The sequence below is a fragment of the Acanthochromis polyacanthus genome, chromosome 2 (assembly GCF_021347895.1).
Source record: "Acanthochromis polyacanthus isolate Apoly-LR-REF ecotype Palm Island chromosome 2, KAUST_Apoly_ChrSc, whole genome shotgun sequence".
Lineage (NCBI taxonomy): Eukaryota > Metazoa > Chordata > Actinopteri > Pomacentridae > Acanthochromis > Acanthochromis polyacanthus.
The window spans coordinates 12615638-12630755 of NC_067114.1; the positions used below are offsets into that span (position 1 = coordinate 12615638).

Here is a 15118-nt window from a genome sequence, read left to right on the forward strand (position 1 = left end):
GACATTAACTGCAAATTGTAAATTAGTAAAATTATAGATTTAAAAATAACTGATTATAACCTTTAATTTGTCATTATGAAAACTGAAAAAACATTCCAGACATTCACGATTGAGTTTCAACTCTAACATTGCTGAAAGGTTATTCATTGGGAAGATTGACCAAAAAACAGTCTCAGGATGACATCAAACTTGAGTCATATATTATTTGCTGCTTGGCTTAAAGCCAGACTCACTGTCATCCCTTTGAAGGCAGCCAAAAAACAGACAGAAAAGAAAGACGTTGCCATTTAGGTAGTTAGAACATATGTGAGGCCAGAGACGGGTGACGGGCAAAGGAAGGTGCTCAGTGGACAGATGGGAAATGGAATTATGTTCTACTACTTCTGAAAGAATACTGTTACACAGGGACAACTGACTAAACTGAGAAACATATGCACATTTCTAATGTCACACCCCCAATATTTCAAATTTCTACTAAAATTAGCTAGTATGGACCTAAATGATAGATATTAAAAAAAAAAAAGATTACTGAAAACATGTCTGAAGACAAGAAAGTTTAACATCATTACCAGAAACTTTTTCTTTTTAGCATTTCCATTTCCATACACAAGTCAACATTCACACAAAGCATCATTTTATGTGCATAAATAAATGCAGTGTTGTGATTTAAGCTTTAAATCAGCAACGTTTTGTCTAATATTGCCATGCCTCTCTGTTTCTTTCTAATATCCGCCCAGTCCATCAATGTCCACAAGGTGACGACAAAACACCACACTAAAGGCATCACAAAAGCTCTGAAACCATGACTTTGCTAATGTCACTTAATATATCTGCTGCTTTTACCTTCTGTCATTACATCTGAAAACCCTTTATTTCACAGTCACATGACAAATGGTAATATTTAAAATTCTGCAATCTTTTAATATATAGTTGTGGGAAACTCAAAATTTTCTTTATATTCATCTTAGATCTCAGTATTACGTTTAAGAGTAGGAATTAAATATGATGACAACATACACGCACATACACAAATTATGAGTGTATGTATACATAGGAGGCAGCCTGTCAGACGGGTTACACCCACAGACTCGCCTCACCACTCAACATCGTTTCAAGGAAAGCCTCAGTCTGACTGGAGACTGAGAGGTGGATACCAGTGCCACCCAAACACTTCAGAACGGGTTTCCCTTTAGTTGCATTTTAGTTTGTCTTAAGATGATATAGGACTGGATTTCTGTGTGAATTTAGGAACAGCCTTTTCAAAAAACAGGCAAAGAATGTAGTTGCACTTCTACCAAAATAAAAGTTTGAATCCATGAGCTGCAAGAGTATTCCTACAATGCGGTACTTTTACTTCAGAATATGAGCACTAACACAGACAGTATTAAGTGTTGGAGCTTCGTCTGAAAGCCTTCAGGTGTCTGAAGGGACTGAGGTTGGAATAACTCATGTTTGTGTCTGTTGTTAGGAAGTCCCATCTTCGCGCATGCCCAGTAGAGTCTCTCCCGGTTACTAATGAATATTTAAGTACAGTCTGCGCTCAGGCTCCTTTGATTGGAGCCTCCGAGGCTCAGTTTCCTGTGTTATGCTGTTGAGTCGACTTCTGAGGGCAGCTCTCCCTCAGAGCCTCCATCCAGCCCGCAGTGTGAGCGCCGCTGCTGTCACTGTCTGCTGTCTGACTGCACCATGGACGGAGGACGAAGCTGAGGAGCCGCATCCATGCTCTCCGGACTCTATCAGGAATACCTCCTGTGAACTTTGGATTTGTCCTCTGGCTTTAGGTTACACTAGGAGACTTTGTTTTGTTTTGTTTTTCTTTAGTGTGAACTCCAGTGAGGTTCGCACAGACTCTGGATCGAGGGCAGGACGACAGAGCAGCCCGTAGAGAGGACAGAGGATGGTGAGTGATGTTTACACTCAATCACACATTATGGCACCATTTGTTTAGTACAGCCAGTCATTAGGGTCCAAATATTTACCACAGATCTGCTGGAAGTGTCTTTATCACCGAGGGAATGGAAGAAAAAGTCCCAGAAGTTAAACTTGAGTTTCAATTAGTGCTCAGTTTGTCCATTTACACTCCAGTTTCCTTTTATTGTACTTGAAAGTATGCTTTATGTTGCTACTTTGTTAGCTTGACAATTGTTTTGCTACTATTTCCCAATAGTTATTAATCTTACAATTATAAACAGCCACTCTGTCTCCATCCTGACAGTTTTTTTCTCGAAGTTTTGTACTTTTTCTCTTCTTCAGTGAAGATAATTAGCTAACACTGTTGACTTTGACTCATTGGAGAGATGTGCTGTCACTTCAAAGCATTATCTACAGTCCGTTCTCTGAAAACCGGTTAGTCTTGGAGGAAGAGAGCATGTGTCAGGTGGATTGTGTATTCTGTACGTGTGCAGCTTGTTGTGTGTCCGTGCATTACTTGCAGACAGGTTTTTCCTGGTTGAGGAATGTCATCCCTGCAGCAGACATGCCTCGAGCTAAGTTATGGAGGAGACACCGTGGCCTCATCTCTGTGTTGTGACAACACTTACTGAAGCCTTCACACTTTCCATTGAACATAATAATGCAGCTGTGATGCAGGTTTTTATCACATCCTTACTTTTCTTTGATAATTTGGCATCTGATGGGCCTGAAGAACTCAAAATACAACTTTAAGAAAGAGGCTTTAACCTTCATGTCATCCTGCGGCTCAGACTGACCCGTTTTAAAGACTGAAAATGTGGGGAAAACAAATTATTTTCACAGTGAAAACTTCCACATTTTCAACATTTTTGGGAACTCTTTGAACATTTTTTGGTGGAAACAAGAAAATGTTTCTTTAAGAACATTCAGGAAAAAATCATTTTTTTCCTGAATGTTCTTAAAGAAAATATATATGGAATCACTTTAGATATTTTTAGGATTTTTTTTGAAAGATTTTTATTCATTTTTTAAAAATATTTACAATTTATTTATTTACTTTTTAAATTATTTTTTCTCGCCAAATTTGGGGATTTTTTAAAATATAACTTTTAAGAGAAACTTTTAAGGAATTCTCTTCCTGAAGATTTTGCAAATTTTTTACAAATTTGGGGACATTTTTTTTGCTGAATTTTGGGATTTTTTCCAGACAAGGGAACAATATTTTTGGTGTCCATAAATGAAGACAACAGGAGGATTAAGTCAGCTCAATCACTGTATGTCCATATCAGTGCAGTAGGTTTCATGCTTCATACAGCCACCAAGCAGCACAAATAATGTCTATTTAAAACAGGTAGGACTGCAACCTGTTGGCATCCTGCCATCTTAAGAGTTGCATTGAACCTGAAGGTTTGGTTTCCCAGATGAATACCGAAGGACAAACCTTGCATAATGTGCATATTTTTATGAATTACCTTATTTGGTTGCATCAGACAGAGCGATCCTGAAGAGGAAATGCTCAACCGTGATGCTAGTTCTGAATTTAGAAGTGCTGAGGGCTTTGATTTAACCTTTAAACTTGAAAGGAAGTGAAGTTTTAAGAGCAGCTGCTAAGATTTCAGAGTTAATGAAAAGCTGTTGCTGGTTTTGCAAGTGTTAAAGATAGTTTGGCGGTCATGTGGATGGCAGAGGAGAGAGAAACTAGTCTGTCACCCTCTCCGTCTGGAAGAGCAGACAGCAGCTCTGCTCGCTGCTTCCTTCTCTGCCAGATGCTGAATAGCAGAGTCGGTATGACAGCAGATGGTTTGCATTAGTCTGTCCAGTGGGGAGGTGCGTACACAGTAACCCCCATTTCCCTTCATTTCAAATCTGGCGCTCCATTTTCAAACCCATCAGTGCTGTAGAGATTTGCTCTGGAATTCAAGCCCTTTGTCTGTAAACAGGACGAACACCCGTCCTGTGGACCTGGGGAACTCGTTGGGCCTGTCGCTGTGCCTCAGCTCCCTCACGTTCTCCTCCTGATCGCTTCCATACGTCTCTGTTACGACGCTGCAGCCATGTTTTTGCTGCTTTGCTGTTTGTGATGAGTGTTGACTTATTGTACCAATGCACTTGCCGTAAATCAGCCAGGATGAGAGAAGCTTACGAGGTGCTTATAAAAGTCTCAAACTCGCTGTAAATTCAAGTCGTCAACTACCAGCAAGTTTGTGAGCTTTTCACTTTGCATCAGTCTGAGTTTGTTTCAGATCTCGTTTGGCTTTTGTTTAACATGTGTCTTATTTTAAATGAAAATCTAACATTTTCATCACTCCTATTATTATTCATTGAACTGATAGCAAGCAGATGTGGTTGTCTGTTTTACTGTCTTAGATTTTGTTGCATATGAGCACGTTTAGAGATGGATAAAAGACTTTGTAACACATAGTTAAGTGTTGAGGTATATGTCAGACAGTTGATAATTCATTCCATCTTCATCTACTTAAATATGGAGTAATGTGTAAGCTTTCTATTGTGTAAGATTTTACAGTTCAACACGATTCGTATAATGAGGCTGGATTATTGACACAGAATGAGACATACTTTATCATAGAGGGGAAATTGCATACACAATGACTTTTGTAAGAGTCAGTTTGGTTTTTATTATTACTGTTGGACATTGTTTAGAGACACAAAACAATATCAGATGCCACCTTTGGGTTTTTGATTTTGCAAGAACAAAAAAGACTTTAGTCACCCACACATGATGGCTGAAAATCATTTCCACACAACTGCTTTATGAGTGTTGTTGCTTACAGTAAGTGCATGTTTTCACATTCATATTTCATTGGTAGGTTGTCTAGAGATGACACTGTGAAACATGATATTTTGAACGCTGGAAGTGGTGAGGTGAGGACCACCCAGCAGTTTTTTTTGTTCTTGTGACTCAGTTTGTTTACTGTGTCCCCTGAGCAGTTTGTGCTTCCACCCCTGCTGTGTCACAGTCCCTTGTAGTTGCACTCTTTGGCTCTGGATGTAGGGACATGCTGCTTACTCTGCTGGAGTTCTGTTTGGTCTCAGCCACCAAGTTTTTCACAGCGAATGATGAGCAGAGGATGCAGCTACTTCACCTCATCCACAAAACAACTAAACACAGCATTTACTGATTAAGTTAAGTTGTTCCTCCCAGCAAATATTTACAGAGATGTAATATTTTATGGAATCATTATTGGATCTAAATTTGATTTAAACTTGTCATGACAGCAGTCACAGTTTTAGTCAAGTCAATGATGTGTATCTGTACATAGCAGTGTCATTAGTTTGGTCCACAAAAATATCAGCAACTATTCCATGAATCTCCATTAAATTTGGTAAATATTTCAGTGGTGACCAGAGTGTGAAACCTTGACACTTGTGGCTTTTCTGTTAAATGTCTGAACCACTATTGAACAAACTGCCGTGAAATTGGGTTCACACCTTCATATCAGCCTTAAGATGAATTGTGGCTCATATCTTATTGATCCCTTAAGTTTTTGCCGATAGTGTTATCATCAGGTAAAAACTACAATTTGTCAAATGAGCTTTGAACTTGAATAAACTTCATCTGACTCGCCAAATACAGGTATAAGCTTGACTACATCTCATCCATTGACAGACAGATCCTCTAGTAGCAGAAGTTATTTATTTCATCAAGCAGCTGCCAGAGGACAAACAAATTAAAAAAGTCAGGGTCTTTAAAAGGTCTCAAGAGTGCTTCTATGGAGTCGAAGCAGTTGTATCCCAAATGTCACGCTTCTGTTTTTGTCAAGCTAACGTCTCCCTATTAAAATGTGTTGCTACATCTTTGGCTTCGCTCCACACAACACAATTTTATTTGGTTTAAAGAAATACAAACAAGCCAGAGCACTTTTTCCATTCTAGTAGAATGATAGCAGATCGTTCTATACTGCAGAATGGTCCGGTTCTGCCCATTTATGAACTGGGTACCAGACTCAAAGATGGTGCTTGCTCACTTGAAATAAAATTACTTGTTTGGTGCTATGAACCAAGAGTTTTCTAGCTTTCAGTTTTGCACCGTAACTGCCATCATTTCTCTCACATTTAAAAAAATTGCTATCAGGCAAAAGGCAAAATTATTTTTGACACTACATTTTTTTATCCAGTGCCTAAACACACCTCTCCTCTTGTGCTTTAAACTAGTCATATCCTAGTAAAGTAAAGGAAAATAAAGTTGTTGTAAATTCTCTTATCAATGTCAACTTGACACTGTGAGTCCTGCTCAGTGTAATGTCCTCTGGTGTTTAGTTTATTTCCCTTGCTCTTAGATCAGGAGCCAAACGATCTCCCAATAGTTGCCTATTTGCATGTATGACTTCCCTCATGGTGCACAGGGAACAAGGTCAGACTCTTGCAGCTGTGCTCCGGTTATCTGCTCTGATAGCTTCCCATCGTTACATGCCAGCCAGTGTTCAGCCTCTCAGAGTGTCTGGCCTTTAACTCTGTCTTGTGGAGCCTCATTTGTCTTAATGCTGCCACTTAGCCTGAGTTTGGCTTGTTGATGGATGTTGTTTAACCTTACGTCCTCTCAGAGAAACTGTACAGACACAACATGAAAACATCTAGCTAATCATAAGGACATGTGTGTGATTTAATGTTTGCGTTTACAGAAAGGGGAACTCTCCCTCGACTTTTGTTATTCTTTTTGATTCTTTTACTTTTGACAGTTTTACAATAAAAGTAAGATAAAGTTTAAAAAAAAACATAGGTAAAGTAGTAGACTGCCTTTCACTAGAAGACACCTTTGTTCTTCTAAGTGTAAGCTTTTTTTTTGGAGCTGTTGGTTCTATGGATTTTCGCATTAGCCGCTTGGGTAAAAATTATTTTTAAAAATCCAAATTCAGGTTAAAAGTAATGTTTGTTGATCCAGGTGAAGCTGTGATGTATTAAAATGGATGTCTCACAATGATATCCAGTAAAAATCAAGTGACACTTGTATATTTTGGACCAAACCATGTGGGAAACACTCACAGAGCTGTAGACTGTGATAAATGAGGAACAACAACTGAGTCAAAGTTTTTTAAAGGCCTGTCAGCTGCTGTATTAAGACATTAAGTCAAGGTCTGGAAACAAAGTCAAAATTAGTTTGAATTACTTGTCTTTTCTGGCATGTATCCCATGGCACGGCTGAGTCACTGCATTTCTCTCTCTGGAATCATGGCTGGAGTGTCAGAATCGTGTTTTTTTTTTTACCTTGACAATCATCCATACACTAGTTTTACACTGCACATTCTTACTGTTTTATACTATATATTATTATTTTTAATAACTGGAGTGACTGATACTGTATTACTGAATATAGTTTGGGGTATTGGATTTGGTTGCTTCTGTCAGATTCCTAACAGAAATCTTAACCTGCAGCAGCTTGACTTATCCTTTTTATCTTTATATGTTTCTTTAATTTTAGATATTTGGTAACAGTAGCATTTTGTCTATCATCTGTCTTTATTAAGGGAGGTGCAGTGTGTATCATAAACCAGTTCTCTGTTCACCACATGCTGGGGAGCGACTCATTTGAGCTGTCAGTGCTTGAATTAAACAGCTGAGCTGAGCTCCAGTATTACTGTGTTGCCTTTTGTGGAGTTGATTGTCAGCATCATTAAACTCCCATTCATCATCTGCCTGCACCACACCCAGTGAACCTAATGGACTTTCTCAGTCCTAAGTTTCAGTCCAGAGCTGTCTTTTTAGTTTCAGCATGAAAGACTAACAACAATATTATCTTGCTGTTCTGTTCTGTTCGGTCTATTACTAGAAGCTCGTATTGTTTTGGAACAAGCATCATGTCAGAAAAAAGCATTCTTGTTCCTCAGTTAAAGCACTTGGCTGACCTTGTCTGACCTTCATTCACTTTTCTCACAGTAACATGAGGCACCTTTGACCAGACTTGGCCTTCCAGTCTGTACCAGCACTGTACTCAAGATGTAAACAGTTTTGGCACGCAGTGAAAGAATCCCTGTAATCTGGTGTTTTTCAGGGAGTAGCCTCACACTGGAGAATGGTCTGACTGCACCTCATCATCATCATTCTGCCTTAGCACAAAAAATGCCATGGCTTATTTGAGTTTCTTTAAACCAATCACAATCATACTGGGCAAAACTAATCCAGTGATTTAACAACAGTGTCCAGTTTGGAACATTTGCATGCATGAAGTCTAATTTACAGAAAAAAACCTAGCAGGACTGTGTGATTGCTTGATCCAAATGCTGTGCAAAACTTTACATTTTCAGTAGCATAGATATCTTATTGTTATTGTTTCCCATAGTGAAGGAGATTTTGAAAATGGTAGCTGGCTGACCTGAGTGGCTTATGTCTGCAATCTACATCTAGTGAGTCAGACTATTCTGAAAGATACTTTAGAACAGCTGAAGTTTGATTCAAGTGTATCTGTTTTAACAGAGAGATGTTAGATTCACAAAAACAGAAACAGTACATCTGGGACACAACTGCTCTGCCTCCACAGAAGCTCTTCTGGAGACCTTGACTTTAATAATTTGCTTCTTTCCTGGCAGCTGTTTGTTAATGTGAGCTGCAACTGTAGCTTCTTAGTTCTGATACTAGAGAATATGTCTCCATGGTACATTGTGAAATGCAGTCAAAAACAAGCTGTGCTACTGACACAAGCAAAGCCGAACTGCTATAACAAATCACTTCAAAAAAAGCTTATCTAAATGCTAGATGTAGTCATTTTTTTATAATTTGATGAGCCCAAGATTCTCCTTTTACACCATAAGAAACCTTAAATTACCAGGGAGTTGCAGGAAACCCAGAAAACTCTTCACTGCTGCTTCAATCTTACACATGATTTACTGTTAGGCTTCTGCCCTGTTAGTCTGAAGTTTTAACATGCATTTTATGTCCTCAGTTGCTACCAGGGTAGATGCTCATTTCATTGATTGAAATCTGAGAACCTGCTGTGGTGGCACAAAGCATGGCCGTGAATTAGTTTCCACTGCAGATAGTTTGTTTACATTCAACCACTACTGAGGCTGCTTTAAAAAGAAAATGCAGCACTTTGTGACATGTGTCTTGTCTAGGATTTCAGCCGAGTTCCACCCTAAACCGCATCATCTTTGATATTATACTTTATTGGCACCCTTATTGCTGTTGTCATCCATTTAAGGGACTGATTCAGTTTGAGATGTTGAAAATCAGCAGCTTTCAAGTTCCCATAAAATAACTGTACTTGGATAAAGAAAAGTGCTGCCACTGAGAAGTTGAGACTTTGTGCAGTTCGGTTAGCGATGTGTTAAAAGTCACACAGTATCTGTTTACTTTCGATCATTATGTCCTCTTTCTCTGGGACGGGCAGTGTTCAGCCCTGCCCTGCAGGCTCGCCATTATAACACCAACACAATCAGTCAGTGCTCATGTTTCCAAATCCTTTCAGGATAATATATTTCTTATAATATTCCCTTTCATGTGACCTCAGGCAGCTCAGATCCATCACAATATGAGAAATCTAAACATGGGCAGGCCTTCTGATTTATGGTTCGGTTCCAGTTACATCCAAGTGACCGCTGTCATCACCCAAGTTGTTAAGTGCAAAGATGAACTTCTGCTCATAACTGTATTCTACTGCAGCTGTTGATTCTTTACAGGGAAAAAATATACAGTGTAGCTCACATTTCCGTACCTTTCACTTTTCCTGAGAATGCAAGATTCAAGGAGGCTTTGGTTCCAAGCCTTTACATTCATAGACTTATTAACAGCAAATAAAACTCATTTCCAGATCAGTGCAGTTTTTATTGGCCAAACAATACTGAACTGAATGAGTGTCTAGTGGGTCTGTACTGGGATCAGTGTAGTGGCTGCTTTCCTGCTTTACTGTTTGGCAAAGGCCACGGGCATGGCGGCTGTGTTTTATGGTTGAAAGGGGAATGCCACCCATTTTAAGACTTAATATACTGTTGTATCTGTTTCCCAGTCAGGGTGTGTGGATTTTTACTACTTCTGTAAGTTAGATATGTGAGGCTTGAATATGCAGGATCCCTGTGATGTTTGGAGTCTCCAGCTGACAAGTAAGTTAGCATATCGGTCAATATGCAGAACAGTCCATGTTAGGAACTTTACAGCCAATCTGTGATCTGAAACTTAATCTGGATATAAACAGACTTTTAGAGATGAAAAAAGAAAGCTGGTTGCATTCTTTGGCTACACTTCAGTCTGTTAAATCACAGCAGGTTGGACAGATGTGCTTGAATCTGCAGTTGGTTCCTGATACAATGCTGACTCTTAAGATGCTGCTTTTACAGACTGCATATTCTTTTCAGAGTAGCAAATACCACAAACGTATGAATTAAGTTTTTCCTGGGAATTTCTTGGTAAATTTCTAGGCTGGACAAAGAGCAGAGCAGTGGACTTGTACTGTCAGGGATAATCAGTCATCCAAGTAAGAAAAAAACATAAAGATAGCAGTTTAATGCCAGAGTTTTATATGTGAATCTGGAGGCTGTATATGGTATTTCTCCATATAATCAGAACAGACCATACAGACATTTCTCCTCAGTCTGTTGGCAGGTGAAGCGACAGGTTGCCTCCTTTCCTCCTCCTCTGTGTTAAGTCGAGCCAAATGTGACCGCATGTTGGCTACAGAATCCCAAAATGTGGATTTTCTTTTACAAACAAGCTTTTGTCTTCAACTTTCTGAACTGAAATGCAGCGCTAGAACTTGGCTTTAACCTGGGCAGCTATTAGACAAAATGAAAACCAATATGTGTGCTTTTTTTAATATCTCCAGTGCGGCCACAGTTACGACCTTCTTAGCAGTTTGACTTTAATGAGAGTAATAGTGCAGCAGTTTTCTGCTCTGTGTAATTCATCGTGGACTTACTCTTTAATCAGGTTTCATCCTCATCTGTATTTTTCGGCATCGCTTCAGCATGTGTGTGTTGTGTACAGTGTGACCTTAATGAGCATCCCATTCCTCAGAAGTTCAGCCGGATCAGGCTGTCTCACACTGCGGCTCATCGGTCCTCTGACACCAAACACACTCTGCTCCTTCTCTTGAACTTCTGCTCTGAATCCCATCAGTGTTTATCTTCCCCCTCTACCTTGGAAAAGGCCAACTCTCTCAGTCAGCAGTTTTATCTGCATCTGGCCCGATTACACACAGTGAGTGATCCTGGACAAAGTGCAAACGCAAGCAGCAGAGACCAGGTGGAAATGCTCTTTAGAGAGTAATACCCCCTTAAGCTCTGTTTAGTTTAGAATAAACCAGATATGTTTTGAGTCCCTACAAGGGGTCTGGGAAAAAATCGCTCAAAATCTACCCACATGTTGGGAGCATGAATGTGTGTTGGTGCTTTTTCCTGACTACTTTTGGCAACGTGTATAGCCCCTTTAGTAGTTAGAAATAGAGTCTAGTAGTAGTTCTAGACCAGAAGAGTGACTCATGACAGAAATATCCATGTGTACTCTTGGGTCTGTGTTCATTGTTTTTGTATGTTTCAGACCGTGCACTGCAAATTATATATAATGTGGAGTTCTTTAGAGCACGTCATTTACTGAATGTTTCTTTGCTCTTGCTTCATGGGCCAATGAACCTGCAGAGAGTTTAGACTGTTTTTTGAGCTGTGTGATAGCAGTGAGAAGGAAATTAGTTGTGCTTGCTGGGACATTCAGGGAAACTCAGGAACTGCATTCAGGGGGTTTCTGAGTTTCAGTATTGATTGTAAAGTAAAACCAGGGAGATAAAAACTTTGATGTGTAATTAGCTTGCAATGAAAAGTTTACTCTCGGGTCCGAGTACAAAGATTCGTTAAAGTGTTTGAAGGCATCACTGAGGATCAGTTGCTTTTAATATCTAGTTACTGTGTGGCTATTTTGCTACTTTGTCCAGGAAGTCAAAGCTGTCTCAGTGACTCAGTGTTTGTCTATCACAAACAAATTGTAAGTCTGATTTTCAAACTGTACTGAAATAAACCGCTGGCAGTATCTCTAACAGTAAAAATCTTCATGGTATAGGAAAATGGCTGTCAGTAGCAGAAAGGATACACGATTTGCAGTTAATGGGCTAAAACACACAAAACCACTGCCATTCTGCCCGAATATAATGTGTGCAGTTTTGTTGGCGGTCACACTGCACTGTGATTTCCATCAGGGATTGACTGTGTTGTGAAGTACTGCAGTTGAAACTCTGAACTGCCTCAGACAACCAAAAACTCAGATGAATGTCTGACAAAGTAAAAGTGACCTGCTGATGGTGTCTGGAGTGTTGGCAGGTTTCCAGTCTCATGTTTTCATATTTAAAGGCTAGGTGACCCTTTTCATACCAGAGCTTAGGTCATTATTGATCACAGTCTTGGTCGACTATAGAGTTCTGGATGGTGATACAGCATCAGATGTGGCTGAACAGGCCAATATGAGAGTGACAGTCCCTCACACAGCAGGCACAAGTGAAGTCCAACACTGGTTTGTCTCTCTTGCTTTGTGTCTTCCACCTCCATCTTTGGCGTCAGTCCTCCCTCCAAGTCAATCTTCCAGACGCTATGCTTTCCCAGGTGTTCAGGTCAATGCACAGTCTTACAGACGCCATTGTAATGCAGCTGTAATCTGCCTTTAGGACGTTTTCCCTGCACTAATTATCCGTACGGGCGTTCCCTGGGGATCCGTCTATTGTCTATTCACAATATGTGACCGAGCATGTGTCTCTGTTTCAGTGGGTTGGAAATCATGGCCTTTCCAGCTCTATCTAGGATGGTGACGATGCACTTTGTTGTGCCGGGTGATGTTCTGGATGCATCAGAGGCAGAGTGTGGACGCTGTAACGCTCTTGTTTAGCGTACAAAGTCCAAGCTCACTGCCGTACAGGAGTCACTAATGATAAAGATGTTTTGTTCTCTGTCAAACCCAATACAAACATTATGTAATGTTCATGTAAATCAGAGCATTTATAAAACCTGTCCAGCATTACATAAAGAAAGAAGGAGCAAAACTAAACAAATTAATTTTATAGGCCTGAAAATCTCATAAGGCTTGTCTGTTATGACCTGAATTGTCCTTAGTAGTTCGTGCTTTAATTTGTTTTCCAAACTAGAGTATTTCAGTCTTTGTCCTTGGCTCTTTTTTCTTACACAGTTTTTGACAAATGCTGATAATAGCTTAGAAATAGTTATCACATCTGAATCACTGCTGAACTTTTTTCACAGTTAACGCACTGTGTTATTGTCAAAGCTGTAATTTTTGAAAATAGTCTTTATCATAAGAGCATTTTCTGGTACATATAATTTTTAGGCAGCATTGGAAATTAGGTCAAGTAAAGTGGTGCCTGGTACCACTGTTAATCTACCTGAGGGCTTATCAAATGTGGGGTCCTTCTAAAGCAGCAGTTTTACGTCGTGCCCCTTGAAATGTTTGGGCCATTTTTGTGCTTTGTATTTAGTCCATGACCTTCAGCATTAGTTTGCCTTGTAACATTAAGAGGGCTGTGTTCTTAAGCTAGATTTAGTCTAAGAGGCTTCAGCTAACATACTCTGCAGTTTGGGCTTTACTTCATTAAAAATGTCTTTTGTAATCTGCTGATGGCGGCCAGCAGACGTTTTCTGTGCACAAACTCAACCCAATATTGGTCCAAATGTCAGCTTGTTATTCCTCCTGCTGAAGTTATGTGATGTATCCAGACTTTTAGTACTGAGTGATCGAGACTTCTTATTTTAGAAGAGAGGAATTTCTTCTCATAGCTTTTATCTCGATTTGGCTCAGACGCCAGAGCAGGAACTTAATCCTAACACATGGCGGACTGTGTGTCAGACCCTGGTGTGGAAAAGGAAAATGGCACAGAAGGGAGAAATGAGGGAAAAAGTGCCGCTTATGATACTGAATCAAACCCAGCCATTTCCTGTACCCCGAGCCAGAGCCGCTCAGCACTCTCCATATATGGTGATGGTATTTGCATGAAGGGAAAGCCTGGGCTTATGGATCAGGACTGGTGTTGAAATTCCTTTCCATTTACTTTCAAGAAAAGGTCTGGCTACGTTCGGGTTTTTGGGTGATCTGATGGTATTTGATGAGAGGAAACTAATCAGATGTCTTCTCTTAATATCTTCATGCGTCCATTCATAACGGTTGTTACAGGATTTGTCGAAGTATCGCAGGTTTAGATCACCGTGTTTGAGTGATGTCAGAGCTGTTTCTGTGCTGCGTCTGTGTGTTGCTTTGCTCAGAGGGAAGTCTGTGGTTCCTTGGTGATGGTGTTGTTATGGCCACCAAAGACTCCACATTTTGCCAGATGTCCCTTGTGTGCACGCATTTGCACTCTTACTCTAACCCCATTGACCTACAGTAACTTAGATTCCCTTAATATGAGGATTTAATACAATAAAATGCAGCTAAAAGTGGGACAATACATCACATAGTATTTGCCTTAAATGGATGAGGCACTTTGCTTTTTATTGTTCCATTTAAAATGAAGTTTATAACGTGATTACCTGCTTGAAATGGACGTGTTTGAGTCATTATATAATCATGGAAGCATCTATTTTCATGTACTTGAGCTCTGTGGGTCAAAGTTATTTACTGTAATTATTTATTCTTGCATTTGTTGTACACCGAGATAGTTTGCAACCTTGCTTTTGTGCGTAGTTTTTGTGCAGGGGAATTAGCTGTCCTGTCAAACCAATATGTCCAACCCCCTATAAGCATTAACAAGGTTATGCTAATATAATAACAATAATAATAATACAACATCATGGGGACTATAGCTTTAATATAAATAAATACAGGACTTGGTGGGCAGCTACTACAGTGTCAGACACATTAGAAGAAAAAAAGCATTTCTAAAAAGAGTAACAAGTAAGTTAATGTCTGCAATGCATCCTCTTTAACCACAAATTATTGTTGTGCTGTTAGCTTTTTACACGTTATGTTTGGATTTAATCCAGTGAAGTAACATTTAACGGTTATATAAAGAGGCATTTCTGGAAGATCATTAGAGGGAGTGATGCTTCAACAAATCACCTTGGCTACAATCAACAGAATAAAGCGACTTTTAACCCCCAGCTGCTCTGGTGTTGCTCAGCAGCCAGCAGTGGAGGAGTGCGATTGTTTCAGACGCCTCCCAGATGTCTTTGTGTGTCTGTGTGCAGCTACTCCCTCAGTCCGCTGCAGCAAGTCCGACTATTTTCTTAGTCCTCCTGCTTCATTAAACAAGGCGCAAGTCAAAACAGATGAAATAATC

At 39.7% G+C, this 15118-nt stretch overlaps 1 protein-coding gene across 2 annotated transcripts in view; it reads left to right on the forward strand.

Moving 5' to 3' along the window:
* The first annotated feature begins 1562 nt into the window (after nucleotides 1-1562).
* The window catches only part of myo1ea (myosin IEa), a 58875-nt gene continuing 45319 nt past the window's right edge, over nucleotides 1563-15118 (forward strand). Inside the window, exon 1 of one of the 2 annotated variants that reach the window (XM_022200821.2) lies at nucleotides 1563-1900. In XM_022200821.2, the coding sequence (XP_022056513.1) occupies nucleotides 1898-1900 (3 nt within the window). In that variant the 5' untranslated portion in view covers nucleotides 1563-1897. The remainder of the gene's footprint in view (nucleotides 1901-15118) is intronic. The other variant, XM_022200822.2, reaches the window with a different exon arrangement.